Here is a 19,770-nt window from a genome sequence, read left to right on the forward strand (position 1 = left end):
ATTCTCGATTGGATTGGTGTGTTCAGGGTGTTGCTTTTACGCCAAACATAACGTGTTGCATTGTTGCCAAAAAGTTCAATTTTGGTTTCATCTGACCAGAGCACCTTCTTCCACATGTTTGGTGTGTCTCCCAGGTGGCTTGTGGCAAACTTTAAACAACACTTTTTATGGATATCTTTAAGAAATGGCTTTCTTCTTGCCACTCTTCCATAAAGGCCAGATTTGTGCAATATACGACTGATTGTTGTCCTATGGACAGAGTCTCCCACCTCAGCTGTAAATCTCTGCAGTTCATCCAGAGTGATCATGGGCCTCTTGGCTGCATCTCTGATCAGTCTTCTCCTTGTATGAGCTGAAAGTTGAGGGACGGCCAGGTCTTGGTAGATTTGCAGTGGTCTGATACTCCTTCCATTTCAATATTATCGCTTGCACAGTGCTCCTTGGGATGTTTAAAGCTTGGGAAATCTTTTTGTATCCAAATCCGGCTTTAAACTTCTTCACAACAGTATCTCGGACCTGCCTGGTGTGTTCCTTGTTCTTCATGATGCTCCCTGCGCTTTTAACGGACCTCTGAGACTATCACAGTGCAGGTGCATTTATACGGAGACTTGATTACACACAGGTGGATTGTATTTATCATCATTAGTCATTTAGGTCAACATTGGATCATTCAGAGATCCTCACTGAACTTCTGGAGAGAGTTTGCTGCACTGAAAGTAAAGGGGCTGAATCATTTTGCACGCCCAATTTTTCAGTTTTTGATTTGTTAAAAAGGTTTGAAATATCCAATAAATGTCGTTCCACGTCATGATTGTTTCCCACTTGTTGTTGATTCTTCACAAAAAAATACAGTTTTATATCTTTATGTTTGAAGCCTGAAATGTGGCAAAAGGTCGCAGAGTTCAAGGGGGCCGAATAATTTCGCAAGGCACTGTATATATATATATACAGTATATAAGTGTATGAAAGGGGTGTGCCCCCAGGTACAAAGTTATATTTATTTTAAATGCAAAATGCTGTCTGTCAGACAGTCCATTTTCCCATGTGGTGTGTGTGCACTTAACAGTGATCTATATCCAGTAGAGGGAAACACATGCCATCTTAAATTAATCTGGAGTGATTGTATTGTAATTATGTACATTCTTCAAAGAGGAGGAAAGATTGGTGCTTTAGATAGGAAGAATCCTGTTGAGTGGTTGGCCTAAAGCTTAGTTCCATGTGGAGGTGTCAAGAGAGACAACAGAGAGGAGGTGGAAGGAGACAGAAGCCTGAGGTGGTCTCATCAACTCGCTCTCACCTACACTACGGCTGGCAGGGCTTGAACTCAGACAGTGTTGAACTCTACTTGGCTGAATGGTTCTTTCCTAAAAGCCCTGAAGATAAAACATCAACATCATGTTTGTGTACGAAGACTCCCAGTATCATTTTAATTCTCTGTGCAAATAAATGCTTTAACTGACAGACACAAAAACGTTACATATATATATTTTTTTGCGATAAAGAAATCAGAACTGAATCCACACACGTCAAAGTATAATATTTAGGTTAGAGGCCGAGGTTATAGGTAGGTTACACTATTTTAACGTTGCTTGCAAGCTACATGTTTTTCATTGTGTATTGCTCTGTAAAACAGAGTGAGAGAGAAAGAAAAGGAGCACAGATGTTTCCCCCATGCTGTGTAATAAAGAACAGCCAGTGTACTAGTACAGTACTACTCATTTGCCAAAGACAGGAGAGGAAAGGAGTGGAATGTAATAGCTGAACAGAGACGGCAACCAGGGTACAGTGCTAAGTCCTCGCCAGAAACAAACATGGAAAATGGATTTTCAGCTGTCGCAAACATTGTTTGAATCCATCTCTGCTGAGTTCTAGAGAGTGACAGTTTAATAGCCTTATATAATGCATCCTCCTGGCGCGTTATTTAACTTACATTTCCCTCATCCCGCCCTCAGACCTCTCCGCCGAGAAGGCTTGGGTTAAAATACTATTTGAAATCTTTCATATACTTTGAGCATTTGCTTTGGTCTGCCTGGAGTGCCAGGTGGGAGGGGTTTGCACTTTTGAGATGTTTGTATTGGTTCCATTGCAACAGGCAAGCTTAATCAAGCACAGATACAATATTTGAAATGATTTCAAATAGTATTTGAACCCAGGTCTTCCTCAGAGCCAGGAAGCCATGGTCTCACCAGTCTCATCCCAGCCTCCCTGCAGTGTTTATGGGAAGTGGCATGCAGCCTGAGCTCCAGGCCCTGCTACATCTGGAGCCTGCCAAGGCCACTTTGGCACAATATTCTCCATACATGCCACAGTGTGACCCCAGAGGACCAACACTCCATACAGCTCCATTATGCTATGTAGGGAACCTTTCTAGACTAATGTCCAGTCTATAAACTATTCTCATAGCATTTGCCACATGCCACATCAGACTTTGGGGTCTCCTTCAGGGGAGGATAAAAAAACTAGTGATGTGCCAATTTTGGATTTTGGATTTGGGCCACATATTCTCAGTTATTTTGTGTCTTTGGTTCAACTAGGTGAAAAATAATCATGTATGGATACAGGACACTTTGGACATGCAATACCCTTGTTATGTTCAGTATAGGAGCGATATTGGATTTTACAATTCGATTTCCTCACAATTTTCTCTCTTGGAAACCATGAATAATTCAATACACAAGACACATGTGGGCTTAGTGCTTGTAGATAGTTGTTTATACAACATGTTAATTGAAAATGTACATGCAGCAGCATTGCGCAAAGGGCTATGGTTTGAGGTCAATGTGTGTGTGCAAAATGAATTTTGGTGGCCTACAGCTTAATTAATTACCCAGCACTTTTTCTGCCTCTGCCAGCTGTTAGCAGCTTCAGACTCTCTGTATGAGGATCTCCGTGCATTAATAACCATGCTACTTCACTCCCACTAGGCTCAGTGGCCGCTGGCGTAGGGGGATCTCCAAGAACGCACACATGCACGCACACACACACACACAAACAAAGTGTAGAGTGGAGGGGAATTGTTTTGTTTTGCATGTTGGAGTCACACGAAAACAGCAATCCATCAACACAGTGTCAAACAGCCTCCACATTCAATGCGATCATCCTCTATTCACGTTTCGCCATTCTCCACAACAACAGCATGAGGATGAAGGAGGCTAGAAGAATACTATTTATCCTAATCCTAATGAGATCTGATTTTGAAATAGAGTAAAGTGATAATCCTTTCAGTGAACATATCATGCCTATGTCAGTGGTTCCCAACCTTTTCAGATCCGGGGACCACCAAATCACTGTCAAAAGATCTTGAGGACCACCAAATCACTGTCAAAAGATCTTGAGGACCACCAAATCACTGTCAAAAGATCTTGAGGACCACCAAATCACTGTCAAAAGATCTTGAGGACCACCAAATCACTGTCAAAAGATCTTGAGGACCACCAAATCACTGTCAAAAGATCTTGAGGACCACCATTCGCAATGCCACTGCATTTTTTTTAAAGAAAATATATTGGTGGTCACATTTAGTTAATTTTTACAGCGTTTCTCACCACAATCTCAAAGCGCTTTAAGCGAGCCAAATACAATTTTAGTTAAAAATGTAAAAAGACATGCAACAAATAGTTCAATAGATGGATGATCATGCCATAGTGTTTGCATAGTCAACTTCCACACAGCTCTGACACACACACACACACACACACACACACACACACACACACACACACACACACACACACACACACACACACTTACCACACCAGACATGCTACCAGGGATCTTTTCACAGTCCCCACATCTAGAACAAATTCAAGAAAACTTACAATATTATACTGTATAGAGCCATGATTGCATGGAACTCTCTTCCATCTCATATTGCTAAAGTGAACAGCAAACCTGGTTTCAATAAACAGATAAGGCAATAGCTCACAATACAATGGCTCTCTCCTATTTGACCTAGATATTTAGTGTGTACGTACTGAAATGTAGGCTGTGTGACATTTTAAATGTGAGTAGCTCTGTCCTTGAGCTGTTCTTGTCTATTAATGTTCTGTATTATATCATGTTTCATGTTTTATGTGGAACCCAGGAAGAGTAGATGGTGCTAATGGGGATCCTAATAAAAAAACAAAATACCATTAATGGCTTGAACAGTCAGCACCAGGTAGAAGGCCAGAGTAGAGCAGTGAAGGTAACAAATTAAAGGCCTATTATTATTTGCAACAATTTGAATTGTGAAAAGTAAAAAATGGTCAAATTGCTTAATACCATTCATACTCCCAACTGTTATTATCCACCTGCGGTATGTCCGCAGACCACCATTAGCCACAACATCCACATCCACCATTTTCTTAGAATATATGATAAGCTACAAAGCAGTATTAATGGTAATACCTTTCATACCACCCTACCAGTTGATGGGATTTTGATGTCTGACATTTCTTTCTGAGTAACATTAATTTATCATGATGCCGGCGTCAACTCTAATCAGTATTAAACTATTAGTGTTGTGAGTCTGCTGTACATCTCAGTGAGACAAGATCAGGACCCTTAGGTATCATCAAGGAAGACTCCTCCCCTGGATCTGATGCTGTGTCTGGGCTGAACTGTAACCACCAGAAAATAACTCAATCCTTACAGTCATTTCATTTCAGCTGTTTTTTTCTTGTCCTAATCTCTTGCAAATAAATGTGTTTGTGACCATTTAGCCTTAACTCTAACCCTAGCTTTCAGTCCACATCTTGGTTCAACCTTAACCTTAGTCTCAACCCTAACCCTAATCCTAGCTTTCAGTCCACATCTTGGTTCAAACCTAACCCTATTCTCAACTATATCCCTAGCCATAACCCTAACCCTAACCCCGGTTCATCATGTCCACACCCCTGTTCATCATGTCCACACCTCGGTTCATCATGTCCACACCCCGGTTCATCATGTCCACACCCCGGTTCATCATGTCCACACCCCGGTTCATCATGTCCACACCCCAGGTTCATCATGTCCACACCTCGGTTCATCATGTCCACACCCCGGTTCATCATGTCCACACCCCGGTTCATCATGTCCACACCCCGGGTTCATCATGTCCACACCCCGGTTCATGATGTCCACACTCTGGTTCAACTCTGACCCTTGTCAATAAAGGAAACTCTATGTCCAGTACACCGACAGTATATCTGCAGGATAAGTCTTTACCCTCCATTCTTAGTTATTTCAAATGCTTGACAGGGATATGCAATTCATTATCATGACTTAAACCTCATTAACTAGAAAAATAGCATCTTGAATTCCTAATTAGGTCCAAGGATTGGTATGATAAATAAGGAAGGTAATTAATACTGTGAGTATCAGGCTCTATTGCAGATTTCAGCTTCTTATGCCTCTTATACCTCCTTGGTGTGCCACAAATCACTTTACATATTTCAACCACCCATCCAATTACAGCAGGTTCAGAGCTGATGTTAAGCATGCCGATGCCGTAGTAGAGGGGTGATAGATAGAAATGACTGCTCTGTTGCAATAACGAGAACCCTATCATAGGATGAGGGATGGAGTTAGGCTAGAGAGCATCAATTGGAGCAGCATCCTATTGTCTCACATTGGTACACTTGTGATAAGAAAGTACCTAATGGTACTTCATTGTATAGAAATGATGATTGGTATACTGCCCCTTCATTAATATGAACCAAACAGTCCACTGGTGGCAACGGGACTGGAGAGTAGGCTAGAAGTTAGATAAAACATGAAACAGTAGGCTGTACACGGCACCAACACCCACGTGGCCTAATTCCTAACGCACGATTAAGATAACTGAAAATGCTTGTTACCTAAGACATCTCTGCACAACACCAGCATATTGAATTAATCATTCACCATTTCCTTCAACTCCTTTTACCAGCACTGTCACCCTGCGAAACTTACGTAATCATTACTACCCAACCCAGGAGAGTACATGTCTTATTGTATGACAGGTTATTTAAGCATTCTATTATACAGTGCATTATCACACAGAGCACATGTTGCAGCAGAGTGCAGTAGCAGGGCAGCCAGACACATTAGTACCCAGCACCAGACCGCAGTGTCCGTCCATCCAGCCCTAAGAGGAAACGACGTCGCTACAGATCCAAGCTAAGCAGCTGTCCACTGAAGACTCTTTGAATAGCGCTCGCCAATCACTTACCTCCTTTCTTTCTTAACTTTCATTCTTTCTTTTTTTCATTCTTTCTTTCTCCATGCAGACTCAAAGTCTGTCATCAGGGAAGGCTATCTATAGATATTAAATACCTGGAAACGTAGCAGGCAGAGAGAGCCAGGGCCAGATACATAGACAGGCAGACAAAGCTTTGACATTTAACAATGGAGTAAGGAAACTAGGGGCTCATGTTCCATGTTTCTTGTCCTACTTTACCAATGTCACCATTCACCAGATAATGCAAGTCCAAAGTGGCATGTATGTCTTTCATTGAATGTTTGCTACTGTAGTTTGTTGTCACGACCGACAGCACACAAATACAGTATATCCGCAGCAAAACATAATCACCATGGGCAGTTTTTCACATAAGGGAAGACTGGGAATACGATTTCATACCCTTGATCAATACCAGTTTTACAACAGCCTCTGCCACCCTGTATGACAGCTGTGGAGACAGGCTTTGAGGCTCAGATGCAAATGGGAGGAAAAAAACATTCCCTTTCTCTCTCTGGTCCCTCACTCTCTGGTCCCTCTCTTCCATGCTGTTTTCATGCATCTCAAAACAGCAGCAGCAGCTCCCTCCTCTCAGTTTGCATTTCAATAAAGTATTGCCCATTCTAGGTGGCCTGTTGCATAGGACATATCTTTCACCCTCCTGTGTTAAAGTGACAGTGCTGCCAGCCATTTATTTCATACATTTCCTTGCTTATATTTGTCATGGACCCTACTTTTTCAAAGTAGCAATTTATATTTTTCTTCAGCCATGTGTAAATTGTGCATGCTGTGAAAAAGGACTTTGCTAAATCCAATCCAGAGGGGGAGAGGGGAGGATCATTCTTTCTGCTCTGGGAGGGTAGGTAAACAGGGGTACGCACGCATGCACGCATGCACACATGCACACATGCACATGCACACGCACACACACTTACTGGGACTTCTCAGTGCTTTTCAAAGCCATGTTATTTGCTCTAAGGAAACATTGATCTAACATTGAGCTGTTCATAACATTCAGTTACTCAGGGTTTTTTTTGTGCCATGACTCACACGATTCATCTAGATTTCATTTTGTCTGTTGAATTTCAAAAGACAAAGTTATAATTGGCAAACATATCATGTTATCTTACGCTGTTCTTTTTCTGCAGAAACAAATTTCTCACGAGCGGCATATTTATCATAGAATTTATCATGCAATATTGTCTCCATGTCTCTCTGTTTTCCCCAAGCATTTGAGACCAGAATAACAACAGCACTGTAGGGACTTTACTGGAGGGAGAAACATAGTCCTTAAATTTGACACCATGCAGGCTTGTGTTTTGTGGCTCTCGCTGTCTTCCATCTGCATTAATTTGACATTCTCTAATCTGGTTGTCTCATTACCTCAGTAACAGGGCTGTGGTAGCCTGCTGGCATGGACCTCTACAGAGAATGAACCATAAGAGCTGCCTATTACGGGTCACCTTGAGCAAATCTTCTATTTAATGGTGACAGGCATGCTGCTTCCTTCCAAGCATGGGCTGTGGTTTTCCAGGACTCTTGGAGATCTGTCCTGCTGTTTCATTTAAGTTAGTTGTTATTTTTATAACATTTGAGCACACAAAAGAGGGACCTAGGTTGCAAATGTAATATTTGCTACAATTTAAGTGTAATATTTACTGAGAGCAGTTACTTTCCTTTGTTATGACATCATCAATACCAATCATTCTTATTTCCTCCTCAAATTATGTAATAAAGGCAATAATTACATGATGTAACTTTTAAAAACATCTCTGAAGGCAGCCAAACATGGCATTGTTCTGAAGGAGTTGTCCTAGATTAGCAGATCACACACCAATGTCTATGCCTGAATGCGTGTGTGTGCGTAGATGCGTGAGAGCGTGGGAGAGAGCCATGTCACCTGAGTGTGTGTATGCTCATGCATGTGTGTCTCATGCATCTGTGTTTTTTTTTAACCAATTTGAAAGTATAAGGGGATATATCGAGGAACAAATGCCGTTGTCACGACTACGACGGTGCCAGTGCAATGAGTGGAGATGACTCAGGTGTTCAAAAGTTTGTATCAGACCGAGAGCCTACTGCTTTTAATGTAGTTCTGTAGGAGTTTTAGTTTAGAGGACGATATCTCTGTAGAAACAGCAGTTGCAGTGATGGTAAAAACAGCTTGATTGCCATAGCAACATCAGGGAAACTGGGCAGTAGGGAGTGGTGCTTCAAATACAGCAGTTCTGCAACATCTTTAATTGAGCCTCCTTCTCCTTGGTTGCAGGCCTCAACACGTTTAATACGGAAAGAGATTAACTGTATAGAAAGCTCTGGGTACAGGTCGTCTGGATACTGGACAGCCAATAAATTGTCAGATGCAAACAGATCTTTAGTGGACAACAGTTCTTGAGGGTTTGAACAAAAAAAATCGGTTTCCTGGTGAACCGGTATTTGAGTTGTGTGGTTGCAATATAAGCAGTCCCTTATCTCTGGTATATCTTGGCATTCATCATTCAAGACTACGTTTAAATTGTGTGCAGTGCAATGGACACAATGCACCATGTCTCAGGAAAGACTATCTGTGTTGGCAATACTCAGTATAGAAAACAGTCGGGCCTGGACTCACATACCATGGTAAAACAAAACACACAAAAGGACTTCAGAAGCCTTGGGGAGTCCCTCAAGTTAGATTTTATTTGATTTTATTTACCTTGAATATTGCAGCCCATTTGTTTAGGCCATTAGCCTGACAAAACCCGCTGAGTTCAACAATAAATAGTTGCTGAATTTATCCTCAAGCCAAAGTGTATTTGATGTGTAATTTTCATTTTAAAAAGTTAATAAATAGCAGATAAATACGTTTCTTCAGAAAGTATTCCCAAGCCTTGACTTTCTCCACACTGTGTTGTGTTACAGTCTGAATTTAAAAATGATTCATTGAGATTGTTTGTGTCACTGGCCTACACAAAATAACCCATAATGTTAAAGTGGAATTATGTTTTATTTTTATTTTACAAATTAATTAAAACAAATGTAAGCTGAAATGTCTTGAGTCAGGAAGTATTCAACCCATTTGTTATGACAAGCCTAAATAAATTCAGAAGTAAATCTTTGCTTTACAAGTCACAATAGTTGCATGGGATCACTCAGCAAATACGTAGTGTATGCAAATAAAAGTGTTTAACATGATTTTTGAATGCCTCATCTCTGTACTATACACATACAGTATGTAAGGTCCCTCAGTTGAGCAGTGAATTTCAAACACAGATTCAACCACTAAGACTAGGGAGGTTTTCCAATGCTTGACAAAAAGGGCACCTATTAGTAGATGGGTAAAAAAGGTGACCGAAGTTATTAATTACACTTTGGATGGTGTATCAACACACCCAGTCACTACAAAGATACAGGCATCCTTCCAAACTAAGTTGCCGAAGAGGAAGCAAACCGCTCAGGGATTTCACCCATGAGGCCAATGGTGACTGTAAAACAGTTATAGAGTTTAATGGCTGTGATAGGAGAAAACTGAGGATGGATCAACAGCATTGTAGTTACTCCACAATACTAATTTAATTGACACAGAGAAAAGAAGGAAGCCTGTACAGAATAAAATATTCAAAAACATGCATCCTGTTTGCAAGACACTAAAGTAATACTACACAAAATGTGACAAAGTAATTCACTTTTTGTCCTGAATACAAAGTGTTATGTTTGGGGCACATACAACACATTACATACTTTCAAGCATAGTGGTGGCTGCATCATGTTATGGGTATGCTTGTAATCATTAAGGACTGTGGAGTTTTTCAGGATAAAAAGAAATGGAGCAAAGCACAGGCAAACTTTTTGAGGAAAACGTGGTTCAGTCTGCATTCCACCAGACACTGGGAGATGAATTCACCTTTCAGCAGGACAATAACCTAAAATGCCAAATATACACTGGAGTTGCTTACCAAGAAGACAATGAATGTTCCTGAGTGGACAAGTTAGTTTTGACTTAAATAGGCTTGGAAATCTATGGGAAGACCTGAAAATGTTTGTCTAGCAATGATCAACAACCAATTTGACAGAGCTTGAAGAATTATGAAAATAATAATGGGCAAATGTCGCACAATCTTGGTGTGGAAAGCTCTTAGAGACTTACAAAGACTCACAGCTGTAATTGATACCAAAGGTGTTTCTTCAAAGTATCGACTCAGGGGTGTGAATACTTGTGTAAATGAGATAATTCTGTACTTAATTTCTAAAAACTGTTTCATCCATTTTGAATTCAGGCTGTAACACAACAAAATGTGGGATAAGTCAAGGGGTGTGAATACTTTCTGAAAGCACTGTAGATAGTAGACTACAATGCATAATGAAACAATCCCTAGTAAGCTACTGTTTTGTGTTATTTGGAATTAATAGACTGGTTTTATGCACAACAACTTTCTATCCAAGCTGGGAGAGAGAGTGAGGACAGCTCATGTCATGCAGGTTCAGGTAGCCTATATAGTATATTCAAAACAATCTATTGGTAACTCATTGCTGTTGCATAAAAAATGTATTTTACTATCTGCAATGTTTTAATTTCCAACTTTAATTACCGAACAAGTAATTACATTATTGCCACCAGCCAGTAATCTTAAAATGACAGCATTGCAACACCGTGTATAGCTTTGTGAAATCTTAGGCTTAACATGACAAAATGATGACCAAATAGGCTTCACAATAAAAAATAAAAAATACAATAGATTTTTTAAAATTTAACTAGGCAAGTCAGTTAAGAACAAATTCTTATTTACAATGACAGCCTACCCCAGACAAAAGCTGGCCCAATTGTGCGCCGCCCTATGGGATTCCCAATCACGGCCGGATGTGACACAGCCTGCATTTGAACCAGGGACTGCATCTTTCATTGAGATGCAGTGCCTTAGAGCGCTGCACCACACAGGAGCCCCTTAGTTAAAGCAAAGCTGGATATGCCCTAGCACCACAGAAAGCCTATCATCGATTCGATAAGAAATCAACCACAGAAACATATCGCAATTTCAGCACTATGGACAGCTATCGGTATTCTATACTTTGTGAGTGGCTGTCTGGCTGACACATTAGATTAATCATTTTTTTATGGAGGAGGGGGGGGGGCATCTCCGACCTTGTAGGGGTCCACTGAAACTGCATTACGCCAGTGACACACACACATACTCTCTATGTTAATTATAGTAGACAGCAAGTCATGGCATGCTTATGGCATATAGTATTAGTGACATTTCTAGTGAGATGTAGCGACCATTTGCCTTTGAGAAATAGCAGCTTCATTACTGGTGAATAGTCAATTATTGGTCCCATATTGCCCCTGTTCACCTCCATTAGACACAGAGAATCTCAGAGCCACGCAATTGTGGAATATCAATGTTGTGAGTCGTTGTCATGCATGTGTTGGCACTACAGTATGAACCTCTATATTAGGGGTAATAAATCATCATTCTTCATTTCCGCTGGGTTTCACTGGGTTTCAGCATGTGTTTGATTGTTTTGTGGACTCCCCAGAAACTGATATACTCCTCTGTTAGTCCTCAGAAAGTGATTTACCATAGACACCAGGTGTTGTGTGACCTGTCCAAGTCATGGGTTCTTAAATTATTTAGTGTTCACACAAAGGTTTGTCTCTGCAGCCCCCATGAACCGGGGCTCCCAAACCCCTTTTACACTGGTTTGAAATGTTACAACCATCTCCCCTGAGTACCACAGAAAGTACATTGTCAAATGTCAGGACTATACCTTATCTTTCCTCGAAATACAGTGAAAAGGGTCAATGCCTCTAAAGAAAATAAAAAAAGCGGCCCAGATCTATCGGGTGGCAGGTTGTGTGTTGGCACCTGTGTTGCTGACAAATCCAATGTTCAAAGTCCTGCAGCCAGGAGGAGGGCACTAGCAGAAACATGTCATGGCAACTAAAACAGTGCCATACTAGAAAAGCTCCTCCTGTTCCTGCCTGCCTTTACCACCAACCCCCTGGAATGACTGTCAGTCAACACAACGGCAGTAGAATCAATAAGCTAAGAGATCAGGAACTGGCTCGTGACATGCTTCACATAATGTGCTTCTCCAGGAGAGATGGGAGATATTAAACTAATATTTTTCTGCTTTTTGGAAAATACACAAACTCAACCTTCCATAGAATATCACAGCTTCTATTAGACCTATAGCTACATAAACACATGCATGCACACACTAGTTCTGACACCATTTGTCATATTGACTTTCTTCTCAGTCATTGATAATGGAGGAGGGGAATGGAAATACAGAAAATGATTATATCCTGGCATGGCTCCAGCAGCCGTCACCTGATGAGGCAGTATTCATCTCCAGCCATTATTATTATTATCCATAGGCAGCTTTTCTCCATCTCCCCTGATATATTCATGATGCAGAGATGTGGTCTTGGGGCATGCAGTGTGTGGCAGTCACAAACTGACTCCACGCCGACTGAGCTTAAAGAACGCTCATCAGTTTTACATTACTTTTGTTTGAAGCCACCGAATACACCTGCCCAGCTGGAAATAACCAAGTCTATTTGCATTTTTATTTGATTTTAATATATTCTTCAGCGGTAATGATTTCCAATTATAGAGTATATCCAGACTCAAACGTGTGTTCTCTCTGCTGCTCTCCTCTCAACAAGCAACGAACAAAGTGGATTCTGTTGAGTAGTGTGGTTTTAAATAGATCAAAGGATGAATCTGGGTCTTGTCTTATGCAATTAAGAAGATGCATTAAAGAGAACAAACCCCTGTGGGCTGTTGTTGTTTTAACTGATGCCCTATTGCTTCCACTGCTATATCAGGATCAACATTGTGCAAATATGCCCTGTTGTTATACAGTACACCGACCAGGCTCAGAGATATACTTTATGGTCTCTCCTCAACTTCTGCCAAAGGCTGTTGACTTTTTCTCAACCACTAGCCTTGAGTCACAAAAACCCCTCTGAGAATTGGGAAGCCAAAGTTTGTAATTACTTTCCTCCCCCTCAATTAAACATCAATTACCATTGTTTAATTACTGTATTACAATTATTTCCACCAATTAAACCTCTAGGCTGTCTCTAACGTCACTTCCCGGCTTTGCTGCTATTATTTGCAGTCACTTCTCAGTCGATCCTAGACATTTCAGATATCTGATACAATGCACACTCTGAAAAACACAACGCTATGATGCATAAAGACAGTGGGTGGGTGAAGAATATCACAAATCCTAATACCCTTACTTATAATGGTAACATTTGGAAGCCTCTTAAATAGTCTTTGCATGTCTTATTGAAAATGTGAACGGAATTATTTTGCTAATGAGATAAGGTGTTGGAATGACTGAGCAAGTGAATCGGTAGGAGAGTAGTGTGTGGTCTCCTTTCATCCAAGGGTCAGGCGAGGTGGTGTTAGATAATCTTATCAGGCTCTACCATGATGTCTGAATTATAGCATGAAACTGACACCGACTCATCTCCAACCTGAATTTAAGCTCTTTTAAATGTTAATCTGGGTTTTGACTCTGAATATGGGTTTTACTTGAAATCTCATATCTTTGAAGACAAATCAAAATTTCTATCTAGTTGGTGAAAAGTCCGTTGGCTATATTTGACTAATCTTTGGATATTGCACAAGGTAAGATTATAGCACGAGTGTTATTCAACCCAGTCTCATGGGCTATATGTTCCATGGTATTACTTTCATCAGCAGGTGATATCCACTGCTGCTCTGCAATTACATTCTCTAGTCATAAAACATTTTTTAAAACTTAATGACATATACATTTCTCAACAAACTTCTCCAAGTGGGAAAATGTTCATACTTGCCTCATTTTGAAAATACAAAGGAATATACTTTCTCTCTACAAACTCCTCCAAATGGGAAGCTTTACATTTCTCCTACCTGATTCACAATAAACCTTCCTTGTTTCTGGTCAACAGACAGGCCTAATTGTTGGATGGGTCCTACTTGTTGTGTTGACAGTGTTAGGTGTAGGGGTAGACTGCTGAGGACAGCAGGTGGGGCCTCCTGATAGGGAGATGTCTGTCCTGTAGGCAGAGTAAGCCAGCCAGGCTGATAAAGAGGGACAGCGGGCAGGTGTCCTGTAGGCAAAGATAACCAACCTCCTGATAATTACATGAAGGGCCATTATTCAGACTGAGGGGGAGGGATGGCCCCTGAAGACATTCTCATCCTGCTTATAGATATGTCTTTATCTACTGGCTCTCCATTATCATCATCATTCTGTCACACACACACCAGGGGCCTCACTCAGTCAAAGCACAACAGCCATTACTCTTGTTTATGATAAATCTGCTTGACATATTAATAGCTGTCACATGTAATAAACTTGTAATGTCTTGCATAAAGATATTCCATCTACTGTATGTTGATATTGTGATAAAAACCTAAAACATACACAGGTGGTGAAGCTATTTAACAGACCACCAACAATCCTACATATACAGCTACATAAATCATTGTTAATTGTGCTGACTTCGCTATCAAGTAAGCCAGGGGATCTTTCAGCTTCAGACCCAAATGAGAAATTGACCGCTCTTCCATGACCCAAATCCTCCTACAATGACCCCAATTGAAAATAAATAGTATGTGATTATAGATGTATCCTCCTAACTCGCGACCTATCACTCACATGCCCAGGGCCCACTTTGGGATACAGTGATGGTTTAAGAAACCCTGGACTAAGCTCAGGAGTTATTCTGAATTGTTTTTTTTCTTAGAGGGAGGAACATGTGAGGTGATTGCTGCTCACAGATGCTGTAATAAGAACAAGATTGAAGAGCGGTCCCAGACAGTCAAGTGTTCCTGTCTACCAGGGAAGGTGGCAGGGACTACCAGGAACAGACCCTCCTGTGTTGACGGTGAGTACCACCACTACCATCACAATCCCCATTGGTATTGCAGGCGCAAGAGAAGTGTTGGCACTATCACTGATTGGACTCACACAGGTGCTGCTAATAGAACCCATATTCAACAGTTCTTTAAAATATGTTTCTCCAGGGTTGCATAAAAGTAGTACAATATATCATTTGGAGTGTGTATGATGCTTCCGCCTTTCCCAATAGATCTGGAATAGCAAATATCACAGCAGGTGGCCAGTAGAAATAGAGAGCCCCATGCTCTATCCCTTTCATCTGATTAGATGACTGTAGAAGTATGAACATGAGAGAACGTATCGGAGAACATATACAATTCATCAATGGCAATACTTTTCTAGACCTAGAGAAGCTGCCATGGTTCTTTATTTATTGTGCATTTTGTTTTAAATAGTGTCAAGTCTAAGACAGGATGCCCAAGGAGTTGTTGTTATTGATTAATAGATGCACTATAACCTTGGTTCGACCAGCCTCCTGGCAACAAACCTTGGTAACCCTGTTTACCATAAGGAACAGGTCCAAGTGAGGTCCTCATGGGTGATGAATATGTATGACTGGAAAACCACTTAGACTGCGACAGTAAAGAACACTGTTAGACCAGCTGGCTGCAGTGTTCATGGACATTTCAACCTCTCCCTGTCCCAGTCTGTGATCCCCACATGCTTCAAGATGTCCACCATTGTCTCTGTACCAAAGCAAACTAAAATAACCTGCCTAATGACTAATGGCCTGTAGCGCTCACTTCTGTCATCATGAAATGCTTCGAGAGGCTGATCAAGGACCACACCAGCTCCACCTTACCTGACACCCTGGACCTACTCCAATTAGCATACTTCCCCAACAGATCCAAAGATGATGCAATCACCATCGCTCTACACACTGCCCTGTCCCACCTGGACAAGAGGAACACCTATGTGAGAATTCTGTTCCTCGACTACAGCTCAGTGTTCAACACCATAGTCCCCTCCAAGCTCAACACTAAGCTCAGGACCCTGGGTCTGAACACCTCCCTCTGCAACTGGATCCTGGACTTCCTGACAGGCAGACCCCAGGTGGTGAGGGTAGGCAAAAACAGCTGCACAATCGAGAGCATCTTGACCGGCGGCGTCACCGCCTGGTACGGCAACTGCACCGCCCTCAACCAGAAGGCTCTACAGAGGGTGGTGCGGACAGCCCAATATATCACTGGGGGCAGAACATTTACACCAGGCGGTGACTGAGGAAGGCCCGAAAGATCGTCAAGGACTCCAGTCACCCAAGCCACGGACTGTTCCCTCAGTTACCATCTGGCAAGCTGTATCAGAGCATGAGGTCTCGGACCTACAGGCTCCAAGACAGCTAGTACCACCAGGCCATCAGACTGCTGAACAGTTAACTCTAGCTGTCTCCCTGCACAGACCTGGACCTTAGAGACTATATACACCTTAGAGGTTATTTGCACTGACTACTCAAACATCCAACCCTCACACACAAACTTGCACACACACAAACACCTATAAAACACACACACACACAATTACCCGCACACATTTAGAACACACACACACACACACACACACACACACACACACACAAACACACACACACACACACACACACCACACACAACGCTGTTGTTCAATTATATACTATTGATTCCACTGTGTGACCAAGTCACTACCCACTCTTTTTTGTAAATACAGTGTTATACAGTCCATAACATTTGATTTGAATTGAAACACTCAAACCAAATATTTTCTGAACTTACTGGCCACATACAACACAACTACCTCATTTTGTACTGCGGAATTGCAGTGATGCTTTATGAATTGTATGTATTGGGTTTTTGACTGATGAGGCACAATTTTACCATCTCTAGTAAAGATCCAACAGAAGCCAATATTAGCCTATATCCCTCCCTATATATTCTTCCTGTGCTGTACAGCGAGCATTACTTCTCACCTGCTTGTATGCTTCTTTAGATTCTAACCATTAGATGATGTTGCCATAATTACTGAGCAGAGTAGACAGAGTGAGGGAATTTCAGGTTTATTCTGTCTGTCAGGACTGACAGGGTATTTTCTTCTGTCAAACATCTGAGATGTGCTGGACATTTAACCTGTATTTAAGGCAATTTTCTTTTCCCAGAGCAAGAATATGGCCTGCATTAGAGTCACAGCTATGCCTCCTCCTACACATGTCTAGACGTCTGTCTGTCTCTTTGATTTATGACGCATGTAAGAAATGCAATGATATACAATTCTTTCAATAATTCACATAGGGTTGTTTCAGTGCATATTTTGTTTTGTAAGTACTGGTACAAGGATTCCGATTTGGATTTTGATCGATTATTACACCATACAGGTAGGGATGTTACAGATCTAAGACAAGGGAGAGTTGACAGTTACTTTGATATTTGTCAGACAGATTCCCACAATTTAGATGTGTGTGTCTGTCATTTGATGAACAAAGCAACAGACCCTCTAGTCACCAATCCATCTCCAAGTCATGCACTGCTATCACTATCACAGTTCCACTGGGTAAGACATACTCAGGTCACCTTATCCATTTGTTGCCTGCAGCATCCATAGTGATTGGGAAGTGGTGGTGCGAGATGGAGCCCTGTCTGGAGGGAGAGGAGTGCAAGACGCTGCCTGACAACTCAGGCTGGATGTGTTACGCTGGGAACAAGATCAAAACCACCCGGGTAAGATAGCCTCACGTTACCATTTGAAACAGAGACATACTAGAGGAGGGAGAGTTACAGTCATGAGGAATTTGCACCAATAGAACAATACAGACTTTACATTTAAAGACAAAGGCACAAGGTATTGACTGAAGTATATATCTATACTACCTAATACCTATTTTTGACTGGTTAGGGCCAGTAAGTAAGCATTTCACTGTACACTTTGATTTGTTTTACTAATGTCTCCTTTCTTTTTTAGAACACCCAACAGCCTGCAAGCGAAGAATACCTCGAACTTTAGACGGACCAACTGCAGAGGTCAGCTTTGACATGTTCCATGGAGCTGTTACTGTATACCATCTTATCATAAATCCTCTAATAAACAAGATGAACATTATAGCTGCACTGCAATATATCACAATATCTTAGTGCTCTCCCTTTTGTTTGTTTCAGATCAATCCAAGGACCCAACAAAGACACTCAGTTTGCTTTCCTGGATGTGTGAATTCTCAAAAGAAACTGCTGCTCAAGGGTATTGGGAATGATGCAGTTCAAGGATACCAATGGGGGACCTTATTGAATTCTGAATGTTGTTCTTTGAGGAAACACTGCTTTTGGATGTACAGCACATCTGTCGTCAGAAAACTCAGACAGACTCTGCGAGATGGGCAGACATTTCTGGGTTACCTTTAGCAAGTACTTGCAGTGGGGAGTCAGGATTCTGTATATACCATGTTTCAGTGTCTTCATGTTAACAAGAGCATTGTCTACAGTATGATGGTGGTGAGATGTAAATGATTCCAAACCCTGATCTGTTCTGTTCTTGTCCATGTGTTCTAGGTTTCAGACCACAGCCAAAAGTCTAATATTTCTCAGACATTCAATAACCTATAGGTTTTACATCACGTGAGGATGCAACTGTACATTGGTTGTTAAAAGGAATAATTTGACCAATATAACAACATATTTTTGTTATGGAAAAAAAACGTTTTTGTATTTGAATGCATTCAGTCAACTCAGTTGCTTCGTCATCCCTCTTAGAAATAACAACACAATAGTCCAGTTATCCTTCAAAAGGTTGATTGCTCACCAAAAATACAGTATGCTTGTTTTGTTTTTTACTCCTTTAGATGCCTTATGTGTGTCTTCTTCAACAACATATTAAAAGTCTACCATTGCTCTGTGCGTAAATATTGAATTAAAGTATGTTGTGTTATGTAATTAAACATATATTTTGTACTGGCTGCACAGAGCCATTTACCTCTAAAATTGAAGTATCGACTAATCAGCCTATCCTACTAAGTGATGAAATCTGGATAATAATTGCCTCTATAGCGCACAGATGTCAGAAAGCACAACGATCACAATCAACTAGCTTGCTAACTGGGTTAAGTAAGTAGAGGAAAACACATGAACAGAATATCAATGTTAAATTTGTACATGTATCTTTGTAATGGGTACTAGACCAGTTGTTCCACTAAAACAACAAAACTCCAGCTCTCTTCCCTGACATAATTCTAACCTAACAAATATTTTTTTTTGGTATCCTGCTCTCCTTGTAAATAAGAAATGAGCTTGTTTAGGACTAATAAGGACAGTCAATGAAAAACACATTTTCTCTGAAGTCTTCCACTTAACAAAGAATGCTCAACGGAGCATGAAGCAGATTATACAAAGACTGTGCTATTACAATGCGTCAGGGAACCAAGCAGCCAGTGGGCAAATTTGATTTAAATCCACCAGACACCCTGAGTGTTGCTCTCTGGCACATGTTTTCTGAAATCTTCATTTGTGTGGATCAAAAAGATCGTACAAACACACACTGAAATCACATCACACCAACGACAGGAAGGCTAGAGACAACACAATGCAATATGCAAGTAAAGGCACTGTATCCTAACTGTATTCTAGAAAGTCTTATATGGGCTCGTATCCACAAAGCATCTCAAAGTAGGAGTGCTGATCTAAGATCAGTTTAGCCTTTTAGATCATAATGAATAAGATTATATGGACGCTTTGTGGATACCGTTTCTT

At 41.0% G+C, this 19,770-nt stretch overlaps 1 protein-coding gene across 2 annotated transcripts in view; it reads left to right on the forward strand.

Moving 5' to 3' along the window:
* Positions 1-18,921, forward strand: part of LOC110492157 (chemokine-like protein TAFA-1) — a 29,187-nt gene extending 10,266 nt beyond the window's left edge. For both annotated transcript variants that reach the window (XM_021566214.3, XM_090203139.1), the window contains exons 3-6: positions 14,913-15,053; positions 17,630-17,754; positions 17,996-18,054; positions 18,190-18,921. In XM_021566214.3, coding sequence (XP_021421889.1) covers positions 14,913-15,053; positions 17,630-17,754; positions 17,996-18,037 — 308 coding nt within the window. In that variant the 3' untranslated portion in view covers positions 18,038-18,054; positions 18,190-18,921. The remainder of the gene's footprint in view (positions 1-14,912; positions 15,054-17,629; positions 17,755-17,995; positions 18,055-18,189) is intronic.
* Positions 18,922-19,770: the final 849 nt, after the last annotated feature.

This window comes from Oncorhynchus mykiss, chromosome 16 (genome assembly GCF_057628025.1).
Source record: "Oncorhynchus mykiss isolate SJ-2025 chromosome 16, ASM5762802v1, whole genome shotgun sequence".
Classification (NCBI taxonomy): domain Eukaryota; kingdom Metazoa; phylum Chordata; class Actinopteri; order Salmoniformes; family Salmonidae; genus Oncorhynchus; species Oncorhynchus mykiss.